This window comes from Topomyia yanbarensis, chromosome 2, assembly GCF_030247195.1.
Source record: "Topomyia yanbarensis strain Yona2022 chromosome 2, ASM3024719v1, whole genome shotgun sequence".
In the NCBI taxonomy this organism is placed as follows: Eukaryota; Metazoa; Arthropoda; class Insecta; order Diptera; family Culicidae; genus Topomyia; species Topomyia yanbarensis.
The window spans coordinates 125,953,422-125,968,671 of record NC_080671.1 but is presented as its reverse complement, the minus strand read 5'-3'; the positions used below and the strand labels follow the sequence as shown (position 1 = coordinate 125,968,671).

Here is a 15,250-nt window from a genome sequence, read left to right as displayed (position 1 = left end):
CACATTGCACTTATTTCTCATTTTCTGAAGAGGATCTCTTTTAAATATCTGTTTTTAAATTAATTCGTTGAACAAATATATCTACACAAATCCGCTCAAAAATTGGTTATCATTAATATTGAAAAAGATATTGCTTCTTGGAGAAAACTGTAATGTCTGTTTGATTACAGGTTAGTTTTACCACAATAAGGGAAACAGTCTCTTGTAAAGTTATTGTCATTTCACCAAACCCAAGTAAGAGGATTCGATCAGTTCCTTTGAGCACTCCTATATAGAATAGATATAGAAAGATAAAAGAGGTGCTCTTGAGTCGATTTCAATTTATTGATTCTTTCTTCCTCTCAATGCTCCGTGATTTCTGAACATTTCTCTCGTTTTATTCCACATCGAACAACAAAATAACGAGAGACTGTCACATACTGAAGACTTAAAAACGAAGCTCTAATCCCAAATTGTTGATTTTTAGATTCAACCAGTCGCTACATTTTAGTCGCTCTCCGGAATTAGCTATTTATGACTGTTGGTTGTATTCTCACATCATTTTCAAACCTCCATGGACATTGATTGGAAACCATAGGAAATTGCTAGTTGCAATATTAGGTTCATTATCTGAAATAAATCTCGAACCGAAAGTTGGAAGCAAACATTGATAGATACTTATATGATTGATTATCTATGTGATTTCGCATTAGTTGCCGTCACAACGAAAGAAATGACAAAATAACTAGTTATATTAGTACTGTACGTTTCCTTTTTATCAGCAAAGCTATAAATACACGAGTGTATTTGATTCGCAGGTAAATGAATTTGCATCACAGTAAAAACGCTCTTTTATCACTTTTTGACTTTTACTAGATATGAGATAATGGGTCGATCCACCCCCACTCTCACCACAGACACACCATTTGAAATACTAGGACCTTGTTACAGGTGTCCTTCATAATGGATTCCACATCATTCAAATGCGATATATATATATATATATATATATATATATATATATATATATATATATATATATATATATATATATATATATATATATATATATATATATATATATATATATATATATATATATATATATATATATATATATATATATATATATATATATATATATATATATATATATATATCTTTCAATAGCCACGGTACAAGCCAGTGATGTCAGATCTTGTAGCCGAACATTGATTTTCTCATCGTCCATTAGGGTTGTGGTACCGGTAATACCGGTACCGATAATCCCGGGAATACCGACCCATTTTTGGTACCGTAATACCGGTACTGAACAAAAGCCAGTACCGGTATTTTCGGTACTATACAATTTTTTATGACAAATATGTTAACTCTGCAGGGGGATCTGTTTCAAAATATCGGTCTGCAAGATGACGTTTAATTATATTAATTTGCCTTCTAGATAAATCGTTGAGATAACACCTTTGTGTGGGAATGAGGTGGGGCCATCATCATAATAATTCTAGAAGTTAAAGTTTTATTAGCGACATTCTGATTGGTTTCCATTGTTTACTGGGTGGCGCGTAATAAGACTATGGTCTAAGTCATGTCTGTATTTGCTTTGCTCTTAAACCTTTATCTATAATAGAACGAACAGCGATTTAGTAGCTAACAGTTTTAGACTTGATGAACTGCTTCAAATGGGGCGATTTGTAATTATTGGTGATCTGAAAATTCAGCAAAACTCCATAGTTTACAGGAAAGCAAAGAGCCTGGATATGCGTTAGAGAATAGTAGGCAAACGACATAAAGGCCGAAACCAATTTTCAGAAAAGCAAGAGAGGAAATGCGATTAACCTGCTCGGATTTACTGCCATTCTCGCTTTGATTTACTGTTGTTAATAGGGTTTCATACATTTACCATCTGTTCAAGTCGACGAAACTTAGCAATTATTGATTTCAAAGTGGCCTAGATTTCGAAATCAAAGAAGGTGCCCTATACAAAAAATATCTTCTGTGAAATGAGTCTTGCTATTCCGAAGCAATTAAAAACAATAAACATGTTTTTTGATCAGCAAAAATCAATCATCTAAGAATAAGATCATCAGTTTGAGCATTCAATTTCAGTTTGAAGCTTTTTTCGAATTTTTTAAAAAAATATTCGAGTACCGGTACTTTAACGGTATTACCGGTACTGAGGGTTTCAGTACCGTAGTACCGGTTCTCGCCAAAAAGGGTCGGTACTGCGAACCCTATCGTCCATATATATTATCCTCCATTTTCACCTTCAGCAAATGTTATACGAAAATTTTTGGGGGCTTTAGAACACTGAATCCTGTGCACAATAATTTTTTCTAAAGAGCAGTATTTTACTTGTATACATAACTTTTATAGCTTTTTTGCAACTGTGGTTTTCAAAAAATGGACTTTAAAGTTTTTAGAAGGAAAAAACCAAATTGAGTAAAACTCACAGGCATTAGATTTTAAACAGCTATGCCCAGGAACTTTGAAAAAAGCAAAGAAAAAAATGATGAGGAAACCCTTAGTAAATAAAGCAACCTATAATGGAGTGATAATTAAAATACTGTGAAATCCCGATTTTGTCAGCCCCCGATTTTGTCTGCAACCGATTTATATAGATTTTTTGACCATATTTTATCAGCCACACATGTATAGCCATTTAATGAGCTCTAGCAGGCAATTCGAGTGAATATTTTCTTCACCATAGATAAGATATCTATAACACGCGGAATATACAAAAATTAAAGCTGCTTTTTCAAATTATGCAATGGAAGACCTCTTAAGAGAAATTTATACTAAATAATTCAAAAAAGCGTATGAGGCTATGTCTATGGACTAAAGAAAAATGTTGTAACAGCTTCGGCTTATTAAAAAGAACGAATAAATATGTCTTGATTTGGCCAATGTCCCATTTTGTCAGACTAAAATGCAGCAAGGGACTAATAAAACGGATCTTCACTGTACTCGCGTCAAACTAAAAACATTGACCGACGGTAATAAACATTAGAGTAGAATATATCTTTCTCATACAAGGAAGAATATAAGAATACAGGGTATTTGGTTCATGGTTAATAACCTCTCGAAGGATGATAGACTGTCATATTTGGAGAAAAAAATTGTTCTACACATACCATCAAATCTCAACCGTTACAGAGTTATCGAACTTTTTGTGTAAAAAACTTATTTGTCTTAAAATACCTCTAACTCAAAAAGTATACTTTGTATTTCAAATATTTTAGGTCCACTGGGAAGGTGAGAAAATTTCGCATTGAGTGATGCCCTCACATGGTTCAGCTAATGAGTTTAAGTAGATTTTTCAAAGTAATTTATTGAAAATTAAACAATTTCAATCGATTTTTCGTTCATTTCTTGAAAATCCTAATAGTTAACCTCATCATTTCAATAATCCAGATTGTTAGTATTGAAGAGCTGCATAATTCGTTCTTTGACATGATACACTTACCTTTTCTTATTTTCATGAGTTTGGGTTATTCAACATGGATCTCTTTATCTCATTTTCACTAAAGCCAGCTCTAATTGAAAAAGTATGGCACTTATTGTACTTTTTTTCTTTTTATTCGAAAGCCAGGAAAATTTTACAGAGAAAAATGTATTAATACCTTTCAGTTAAGTGAATTTAGTATTCTTTAAGAAGTAAATTATTTTAAAGTTAGTGCTATTATTAGCATTTTCGTTAATTTTCTTAAAATAGTAAATAATAAACATCACCAGTATTATCATGGAAATAATGCATCTCAGCAAGTTCTACAGTTCTTTCTTCGACTCCATTCAATTATCTCTTTTTGTTTCGACGCAAAATCGATTTTATCACATAGTTTCATATGCAAAAATAACGATTTCGAACCCACAACATTTGTGGCGAGGTCATGCAGTGTTAACTATTAAATAGCAGCAAAATGAAAAGAGATATAGACATAGTGTCAAATAAAAAGTTATAGAGAACATTAAGGGGTATCAAATGAACAATAGTAACGATAAATTTTGTTGATTAATAATTAGAATAATTAAAAAAAAACTCTCCAAAAACACAAATTTTGAGCTATTTCGTTAGTAAAAAATCATTTAGTACACTTTACTAAAAGATATTTGTACATACACTGATAGGACATTTTCTCAGCTTTCGAGAAAATTAGCAAAAACCTCCTCAAAAACACTAACTGTTGAGGCAGGATCGCGATTTCCGGCGGTTCAAACTTTTGGGACTCGCACACGGACGACTCGTGGAGGCACAATTGAAAAATGGGACGCCGATGGAATAGGGCTCACGAGGAATAACTACGCTCTACTAGCACAGCGAAAAACTTTTATTCACGATCTGTTCCTCTCGACGGTTTAATTGGGAAAGAGGGTTTTTATTACTACTATAGCTACAATTTAAACCTACGTTGCTTGAATCCAATTTTCTTACACTCTAATTTTGTGGCAAGTCCACTGACAGCACTGACAGCATTCGGTGTAACCTTTTCTACCGACAGTGTTGAGAACTGTCACTAACTTTTAACTACTTTACAGCTAAAAGGTAATTAAAACTAATTAACTAAAAGATATGAGAACACTATTCAATAGGAAATTTTCTCACCTTTCGAATAAAATTAAAAAATTTAAAATACAAAGTATACTTTTAAAGTTAGAAGTATTTTAAGACAAATAATTTTTTTACACAAAAAGTTCAATAACTCTGTATTGGTTGAGATTTGATGGTATGTGTAGAACAATTTTTTCTCCAAATATGACAGTCTATCACCCCCCGAGAGGTTCTTAACCATGAATCAAACACCCTGTATAAATTATCATGAGCTCTCAAGTCACAAGTTCCGCTAATCTTTGGTTGAAATAGTTGGTTAAATATCATATTTTACGTCGATACCCTGAAAACATACCGTAAGCAAAGTTGAATACAAACAGCTTTGCCGAAAAAACACTGAGCCTTTACCGAAATCCGTTCGAAGAGTAAGTTATCCATAATTACTTCTAGCTGGATTAATTACTAAATGAATTACAAAAGCCTTTCATGTTGTGCATTTAGTCAACGAATCTAAACTGTCAACTTTATTGATTTAAAAATATTTTTTGAGAAATAAATTTAGTTCAACCTGGTAACTATTTTTGGGTCCAGGTCAGTTGGTCGAATAAATCAGTTAGCCCAACACCGTTAGGCCAAATATCGTGAGGCCGAATGCTATTTGGCTGTAACGGTTTTTTGGTCGAAAGCTATATGGTCGAAAACTATTCGGCCCAACGCCATTCAACTAAATGCCATTCGAACGAATAACAATTCTTCAAATACCGTTTAAAAGAATCACTATTTCAATATTTTAATATGTTTGTACTATTAGATACGCTGAACCGTGTGTAATAACAGTAAGTTCAAAATTTTGCTAATCTCTATCGGATTGGAGAAAAAGCTTTGATTCAAATAACTGATGCACAGTCGATAAAACTATTTCGAAATAATAAAAATAAAGTTATTGTTGAACAATAGTGCAAAGAAAAAATCCTAGTCGAAAAATCTGACGAGACGAGATATAGCAAAAAGTTGGCTCAGTTTGAACAGCGGCTTTCAACAAGCAATTAGTAACGACGAACGGATGTAAACACACCCAGATTCGAAAACCAAAGCAAATCGACTGAATTCTTATTGTTATATTGCCGTCCTAAAAAAACCAGCATGAACCAATAGAATAGTTTTTGTCAGGGTTACTAGTCATTAATTGGCATCAAAAATAGTTTTTTCTTCGATTCACAAACTAGCGAGTTGTCAGATTTTTGCTCTAAAAGTTCGTCAAATTGACCAGGAGGAGAAGGAAAAGATTTATCTTATTTGCAACAATCCACAATTATATTACACAGAAAAAATATTCTGCAATTTTACATTTATTTTCATGCGCGAATATAAATGTAAAATTTAATTCCACTACATATGCACACGGCTTGTTGTGCTTTCCTCAATGACTTTTATTATAACTTTACATGTTGATTCAAAATTATAGTTTCATTAAACGAAAAACCAATGCATTTCTATGTATTTTTATTCCAGTATAGCTGTACAATAAATAACATGTAATATCACGCGAATGAAAGTGTAAAGTTATGGGCTTTTTGGTGCTCCAATTGAATGCATTGATTTTAACTTAATTTTTTATCAAATTTTTTATTCAAGCTTTGTTCCTCCCCTAGATTGAGGGGTTTGACGGTATTGCAAATATCATCAAGCATACTGCATGCATAAGTGCTACAGAACCCATACTAACGCTCAACCACCAGTCTGTGCGCTCTGACGTGACCGGCTGGCGGGTCGACGTGCATTGGCTTTTCCTGTGGGCTGTGTTTGTTATTCCACAGCTAAACGGCAGTATTGGTGGAGGAGCTCACAGTGGGGGCCATTGTGTGACCGTTTATTGGCCGACATCGTCATCGTGCACAGGCTGATTAAATTAATTTAATTATTAAATTAATTTAATAAATACATCAAAAGAAATCTATTAGTTGTCGTTTTGTAGTAATTGTAGTCGCATGGCTATCTGTGCATGTGTTAGCCTGAATATTTGTGACAGTTGGCTCAGAGAATGGATGCAGAACTGGCGTATATGATAGAATAGTGGGTAATTTTTCCGGTATTCAATTTGTGCATTCGATTCTATTCATGGATGGATAAATTAAGGTACACTTAATTTACCGACGCACGTGAATCATCCATTCCCGGTCAGCATAGCATGATGAAAGTCTAACAGAATGCAGTTGTCGTTGATAGCAAATAAACAACATTTGCACGAGTTAAAGTAGTTTGATTTTATGTTACATGTGTTTTTGTATTCAACTTCATTAATCTGTTCTTTTGTAATCTATTAGTTTGCCTTTCCATTACTCATGTAGACCAAAATAGCATCGGTCAATTTAAGCACTTCTTTCTTTGCATCTTTTTTTCATTATTCGGTATGCTATGATTCCTTTTATTAGTATACTTTATACTATACTATACTCTATATATTCATATAATCACAACCGTACAAACGCTCGTTTCCTTCGCGATAACACAAACCTGGTCACACACGCGACCATGCAATTGCAATCCTCCACACATACGGCCGCGATTTTGCCAATATTAGAACACCCCGTAAACGTAACACCTATAAACTTACAAACTCGGTCTCAAACATTAAACCACCACTCGCGCGATCTTGAAACGGCCACGTTCGGAAGTTCATTCGCGGTCCTAGCAGCCTAGACTAATGCCTCCAGTTGAACCAACCAAAAATGACGCTCATGTTCACTAGACAACACGTTCAATGGCGACATGACCTGAAACGCTAGTGATATGGGGAAACTGGTTCTCTTCTACCATCTGTACCATACACAAAAAATTAAGCATTAGATTAACGGTCCGCGCGCGATCATTAAAAATACACGCAACATGATTATAAAATCGAAATTATACACGCAAAGTCACATACACGTGACAAACACGTTAATATACAAATTCTTGAGTCCTTCGCGACCATCCACAGCACCTACACACGCGATCTCGTAAACATGATAACATCCCGGTGATAAAGTGAATGTTTCAGCTCCTATAAATTTTCAAATGCGGTCTCAAGCGTGAACCTAAAAACTTCCGCGGTAGGACGATCATGAATCGGTAACTTCCGGATGTTTCTATCCTTGACATCAGCAGACTAGGTCCATGCCTTCAATTGGATCAATTAAAAAAAGAAAGCTCTCATATCCACTGGACACCACATTATATGGCGACATGACCGAGGACTCTAGTGATATGGGGTAACTTACTCCCTATCAGAATGTGAATTGTACGCCGAAAACTAACTATCAGAATGAAGGTCCGCGTGACCATCCAAGAACGCACGCGTATATAGGAATGGCCACACGGTTACAAAATCCAGTCTTGCACACGCGAAGTCACATGAACGCGAGCACACGTGACAAACACGTCAACATACGAACGCTTAAGCCCTTCGCGATGAACAACGCACAATACGTTTGTGATCGCGCAAAATTATAACACCCGGTAATAAGGAGAAAGTTTTAGCACTTACTAAGTTTCCAACGCTGTCTCAAACGCGAACCTACAGACGTTCGTTTTCGCGTGCTCATGAATCGGTCACGCCCGGAAACCATTACCTTCTGCCCTAATAACTTAGGTCCATACATTCAGTAGGACCAATCAAAAAATAAAGCTCATATCCACTAGACAACACGTCCCATGGCGACATCACCAGGAACTCTAGTGATATGGAAAATCTCACTCTCTTTTAGCATCTTAGCCGTACACAAAAAATAAAATATTAGCTTCAGGGTCCGCGCGCGATTATCCAAGAACACACGCGAATGTGCGAAACGCACACGGTTATAAAATATAATTTATACACACGAAATTACATACACGTTAGCACACGCGACATACAAACGCACACGCGATCGAACACGTTAACGTACAGATGCTCGAGCTCTTCGCGATGCTACACGCGATCGCAAGTCCTTACGCCCGCACATACCTGAACCGTACAATGAATATCACATTCAGAATCACGGCCCGCTACAATTGGCCTAAAGCAGTGTTTTAGTGGGCGACATTGCCTGTCTCGTCTGCAAATTGTAGTATGTGATTCTGACGGGGAGCCCTTCCAAGAACCTAGTTCCACAGCTCCAGTAAGACAACTCTCGAAAAAAAATTCTTTTTGATTCAAGCTTTGCATGTTTACATTCATATTGATTTACATGTCGTTTAAAATTAATTATTTTCTGGTGTGTACAATTGCTCAATATTTTTTCGGCCTTAAGCGGCGGATTACTTGGCAATGCCCAGACCTCCTGGAGTAATCGTCAGATTTCGTGAGAAAGTCAATCGCTCAGGTCTTCAGCTCCATTCATCTAATTTTCGGCAGTAGGAACCTGAAAATCTTCGACCCAGACTAAATGGTAAATGGTTTCCTTTGAGTCTTACAATTTCAGTTGCGTAGAAAAGAAACGTTGGTCTCTCACCCACAAATGAGTCGAGAGATTTCGAACATTGGGTGGTCGTTATCTGTATGTTATCTATATGTTTCAAATCACAGGTATGTCGATTGCCGATAGTTTTCGATAAAACTCTACGAACACTCAATCAACAACAGAGATTTGTTACTATATTACATCCTAAGCAGTAAATTGAATCAAATCCATGTTGCCTTAATGCTATGTTGCACATTACCTATAAATTTATTAAATGATGGATTTGCATTTGACTTCGTCTCATCAGTAGCTGGCACATCAGCTTGGCAGCTAGATAGAAACTGATTTCTAAATGAATCACTACAAGCTACCAGCTGATCGTAGAAGATGTGCGGCAAATACACAAATTCTGATTATTGACATCATAGAGAAATGGAACCATGGTTCATCCAACAAGTCAATACATTGCGCTTGCCTATATTATTCCCTCAGAAGAAATTTGGATTAAGACCATTTTGTGTGCGATTTATCTATCTATCCAGTGGCCCAATCGATTTCCAAATACTAATGAGATGAAGTCGAAACGCTAATCCATGCTTAATTAAAAGCAGCGTTAGGCATTAGTTCTGTTGTAAGATATAATATAGCGTATGTCAGACGTTTTTGTTTTGAAGCGCAAGATTTAAATTAAAAATACTTGTTATCGGTGATAAAGGATACCGTTGTTATATGAATACTTTGCGTTTACCAATAAAACAATTGGTCCGTTTATTCACATTCATTGATCTGTGATGTTTTAACACATTCATAACCCTACAACATATCTCAATAACTGTTTAACTTCAGAACCCATCAACTCAATAGTGCCCAGACGGCATCTTTTCTAGAAGCACCCAATCGAAAACCACACCCTCTTTTAAGTTTTAAGCAAGTTGGGCTTCAGCTAAGCATGACACTTTCTCGAATTGACAATTGACAATTTATTAGCACATGCATATACTTTATCAACATTAAAAATTTATTATTAAGATTCGGCTTAGGTCTGATCATATTTGGCCGATAGCGGGAAATCTTTACTGTGAAAGTTTTGGAATATTTTTGAGATTCTTTACATCAACTACAGCGTCTATGAGAAATGCAAATATAGTATCAAATACAAAAAATGGAAAACTAAGATACTGAAAACCTATTACTAGTTCATATACATGGGACAAGGATTGCGTTATTTTTAAAGGAAATAAATAACAATCATAACCCAAAACAAATCTCATGTCTGGTAGTTCAAATGGTGAAGAGCGCAGCGCACAAGCAGCGATGCCAGATGTGAAGACATGTCTTCATTTTGAAGACATTTGAAAGGTTATGAAGACGGGTTTTTCATTCTGAAGACAATTTTTTCGGATGTCTTCACGATTTCTGGCAGAAAAAACACTAAAAGTGATTCAGAATCCTGGCCTCATCGGCCAAATGAAGAAATGTGAAGACAATTGAAAAATATACCTGGTATCCCTGCTCATAAGTCACCCGTCGTATGTATCAAGTCCCAGATAGGTAGGATTCTTAGTGGTTGGACAGATCGTAGCACTAGACCAGTATTTGTCCTGTACACTAAGAATCTACTGTGAAATAGGTCGCCTTAAAAAGTGATCGCAATGATGTACCCATAATTTGCATTCCGTTTGTTAACAATATATCATATAAAAACACTTGGATTTTCTTGAATTACATGTTTCAAGCATCGCCATCTAGAGTATTCGAGAAAAAAATAATTATTGAATTTAGACTAATATAAATTATAATAAAAGTAATTCAACTTTTTCCGATATAATCAAAGTGATGAGAAAGCGATGATAATGGGCTTGGCAAAACCTAGCGCTTATTGACAAGTAACATACCGTCGTCCGCTTGCAGTCGTCCCAGCTATCCACCCTCAATTTCAACATTAATACAATCCATTAATAACTGCGCTGCGCTGGCAAAAAAACTTCCATGCCTCCGTCGGCTTCACTTAAAACTCGACACTTGAGTCTAACTGGATCGCATGACAGCCGACCAAATGTACCTGTCGAATGACTAGACACTGTCCGCTGCTACTAATTTCGCGGCTTAGGTAGAACCAACTACAAATTGCATCAATTACCACTAATAACAATAGCGTTTTCCACCGTTTGACTTCAATTGACACGAAAGTTTTATCACTGCCACTAAAAGGGGTAGTTTCCCGAGAAATCCGGATTTTCTCACCTTCCTACACTACAATCAACAGGCGAACGTTTTCCATCATCGGCTTTTCGCTGTTATGGCAGGTTCCTCCTACTTCGTTTTCTCTAATAGACTGTAACACTAAGTACTCGCGAACATGAATTATTACCGTAGCTATTGCGTAACGTTTGCCGACTGCAGGCTTATGTCGAACCACTGACTTTTCACCTTAATCCGCGAGCTTTATCACACTTTCCACTACTTGGTTATTTATTTCGTTTCTGCGCGTAATCTCTTCCTGCTTCCTTTTCCTTGTCACTTGAACGATTTCCACGAACTTGCTCGAATTGATGAAATTCCTTTCTAATTCCTCGTCCTTGTTCCTTCCTTTCAGCCTTCAAAGTTCGATCTTTTCATAAAATCGAACCAAGAAAAAAAACTCTTGTAATTTGAATCTTTTTCTCGCTTTTGCTGAATTGAAATCGTTCCCTTTGTGTGCTAGCAAAGTTCTGGTTCAACCGGGTCCTTTTCCTCGATAGCAGCACTTCACTTCACGTGTCCCATCCAATGAGAATTTACCGCGAAAAAAAGAAAAAAGTCTTCTTTATGCTCTAAATACCAACCCCCGGCACAGCCTCTGCAAGCTGCTCTTTTTTTTGCTGGTGTCACTACAGTCCTTTTGCGCACATTCAATTTCTTCTGTTCGTCGAGCCTTCCGGTCTGACGGTGACGACGAAACGAAACAAATCTTTGAATTCACCGCGCGCAAAACAAAAAGACGTTCCTCTCCTACGGAGAGTGTTACAGCAACTAAAATGTTGTCGAAGATTTTTTTCCTCCCTACCATGCCCATGTCCGTCGGGCGGGTTTGTGGTTGTCTCTGTTCGCTTCGTCCAGATGTGTGTAGTAGGTTCCCTGTGTCGGTAGTGGGAACCCTCACTCAAGCGCTCAAACAGAGCATAGATTCCTCCTTCCCAGTTATTGCGGCATGCAGTTGGCTGAACCGTTGCTCATTCTATGCTGTTGTGTGGTGCGGGCACCGACGGCCGTGTGTTGGTGCATCTATCCAAACACTAACACAGCCCAGTGCCTGGCTGCCATGTAGTACTTGAGGTGTTCATGAGTTTTGCGCAAACTTTATAGGTGTATGGAAAGGAGCATATCCGCGACCACCCCCTGGCAAACCCACCTCCCAGCAGGGGCAATACAGAGCAGCACAGCGGAGTTGCTCTTTTCGTTGTTCGATATTAGGTTTAACAACAACTCCAATGGTTGAATGGTGGTAGATGGGTAATATTATTGCACTTTTCTGTATTTGATTTCCTTTCGTCTCTTGTTCTGCAAACGCAAAAAGAAAACATCATTTTAAAGAGCAGTCCCGATTGTTGACGAGCAAGTTGCTGCTGTCCATTTTTGGTGCACTCCATTTCAGGCGTTTCTTCTTCGGTTGGAAAGGTTTGCTGATGATCACGTAACAATTTAATAGGTACGATTAAATTGAAAACTATGCTCAAGGATAGGGGAACATGGGAAGACTTGACCAGGTTTTCAGCTAAACCTGCATAAATCTATAAAAAAGTTTCCAATCTTTCCAAAGTAATTGAGATATTATGAGCAAAAATATTGTGCGTGTTCATGATTTTTTGCAGAATTTTTGATTTACTTTTTTAAAAGTTATAAAAGTTTTTCTGTGATCGTTTTTTTTTGGTCAAGTCTCCCCACTGCGGGGAAAGTTTGATAGAAAATTACATCCTTTAACACAAATTTATTAATTAAAGTTATCTTAAGGGACCGAAACATGTATAGAAATATTTTTGAAAAAAAATTAAGAACCTAATAGAACACGTCATAGCCAATAATGGAATTCTGCGCTTGGTCAAGTCTCCCCATGTTCCCTTACTGTTTAAACCATGTGAAATAATGTTCAACTGAGCTGGCACATAAACATAGGTCCTGTTGACAAAGTTGGCGGCCTTCTGAGAAAATACCACATTATACAAAAATCGGAATTTTGGAAATGTCTTTCCAGGACGATTCCTGCATGAAGAAAGATTAATAGTTGGGCAAATCATATTCTTGAAAACAGCCATTCAGTCACAAATACCACGAACTTATTTTTTAGGTTATTCCAGTTGGTTTAAATAAATCCCGCGACACCAATTAAAAAGGGTTTCGCCATAACAGGACTTGTAGCGATACAAAATCAGGAAACATTGGTCAGTAGCGAAAGTTTCAACGAGCTGTTTGAAATCTTTTGAGATTACAGCTGAATGATACAGATTGAGAGTGATTAACAATGCGCAGAATTCGTTATCATGATCAACTTGTTCATGAAATACACTCAGGTTTTTTTTAACGCGGGGAATACTGGCCGTGTAAATGAAAACCGCGTAAATTAAAAATTCCGCGTAAAAAACCGCGTAAAACAAACGCGCAAAAAACCGCGAGAAAAAACCTGAGTGTATATCGCTGTAGAGCGGGCCTAAATTTTGAACAGAAACTGTAATTTCCTTGAAGATACAAACAATATCACAATATCATGTGTGACAGGTTTAAAGGATAGCTTTCCTCACTAAACATTCTAAATTGTAGCATCTTAGAAACAGTGACGTAGCCAGAAATTTGGTTTTGGTGGGGGGGGGGGATTGATGAAAATCGTCGATTTTTCGAAAATGCTTAAACTTCATGTAAGCTTGATAAATTATTGAAAGTTCAGAAACAAAATTAGCCTAACAGCAGCCTTTTATAATTTAATTTATAATGCAGTAATACGTCAATATAAAGCAACTCAAAAATATTTTTCGTTACTTTTTATCGTGTTTCGCTATAGCGACGCAAAAACAAATTTTTTTCTTGATGAATCCAAAATTGTTCATTGTAACCAAAAAATGACCGAAAAAATATTTCTAGTCATCTAGTTAGTATAGTGGATTTTTCTTATTGAATTTTCCTCAAATTTACTTGATATGTTCCCAAAGCAATAATATCAACTGATTTTAGTTAGGGGAACCCGGGGCTATTCGAACCTATTTAAGCAAATTGCCCTTTTAGGTGGATAGATGTGAAAAAAGTTACCGGTCAAAAGTCCTCATTGTTAGTTCGAAACCTCAGTTACATTTTGGTGCCATAAAAGGTTCATTTGCACCACTCAATGGCAGCGCTAGGCGACGATTTGCAATCCTCTACGTTTTCCATCCTTTTACAATGTAGAATAATTCGGACCTCCCTACAGGGCAATTCAGACCATCATTTTTCTTAATTTTTTTTGCAATGGAATTACGTTTACCTGTTAATTACAAGAGACACTCCTTAAGAAGCAAAAAAAATAAATTGCTTTACAAAAACTTAATCTGGTATATCATAGCTGTCGATTGGCGGCCCATGTATTTCCTTTGCTGCGGCGTATGAAATGGTGTGCGCAGTCGCAAGCCGCTGAACGGTGGTTGGCGGAATAGGGGGTCCGAATAGCCCCGTAAGCTCATATCCCACAAAAGTGGTGAGCGTCTCAAAAATATCTCTATTTTCACCCAAACAAAAATCATTCCATAAAATAGGAGCCTCAAGCTTTCCAAAACAATTACCTTAAATTTCTCACTTTTATTTGTTGTTTTAATCACGGTTTTTCCATTATAATGATTTTTGTTTTGAGAATGGCAAAACAACGAAACTCGTTGTTTTTACAAAGAATATAGAATCAACTTCAGCTCTCAAAATTAATGTTTCAGAATAGCGGTTCCACGAATATGTACGATAGTCAGAAAGTCTCGCTATTTTTTGAGGAATCGAGGGGGTCCAAATTACCCCCTGTCCTAATAGCTCCGGGCTCCCTATATGTATTTTTTCAGTAACTATTTATTTTGAAATCAGTAGTATATGGAATTTTGGAAACTGTGCAATGGAAACATACCTCTAATACAGTTGCACTTTATCACTTTTGATAGTTTTCCGTTGGACGCTTGCAGTAACTTTTATTTTGGCCTATCTTAACATTAAGCTTACTTAACCTTTGATGATGTTAGCAATTAAAGATACTCATTTATACTCTTCAATAAAGTTGGGCATAGCACATGATGCTACAATTTTGTGGAATCCTATATGTTTG

The 15,250-nt window shown here is 36.5% G+C and overlaps 1 protein-coding gene across 2 annotated transcripts in view; it reads right to left on the bottom strand.

Annotated features, from left to right (window-relative positions):
• Nucleotides 1-12,145, bottom strand: part of LOC131681005 (developmental protein eyes absent) — a 145,289-nt gene extending 133,144 nt beyond the window's left edge. Inside the window, exon 1 of one of the 2 annotated variants that reach the window (XM_058961714.1) lies at nucleotides 10,842-12,145. In XM_058961714.1, the coding sequence (XP_058817697.1) occupies nucleotides 10,842-10,889 (48 nt within the window). In that variant the 5' untranslated portion in view covers nucleotides 10,890-12,145. The remainder of the gene's footprint in view (nucleotides 1-10,841) is intronic. The other variant, XM_058961713.1, reaches the window with a different exon arrangement.
• Nucleotides 12,146-15,250: the final 3,105 nt, after the last annotated feature.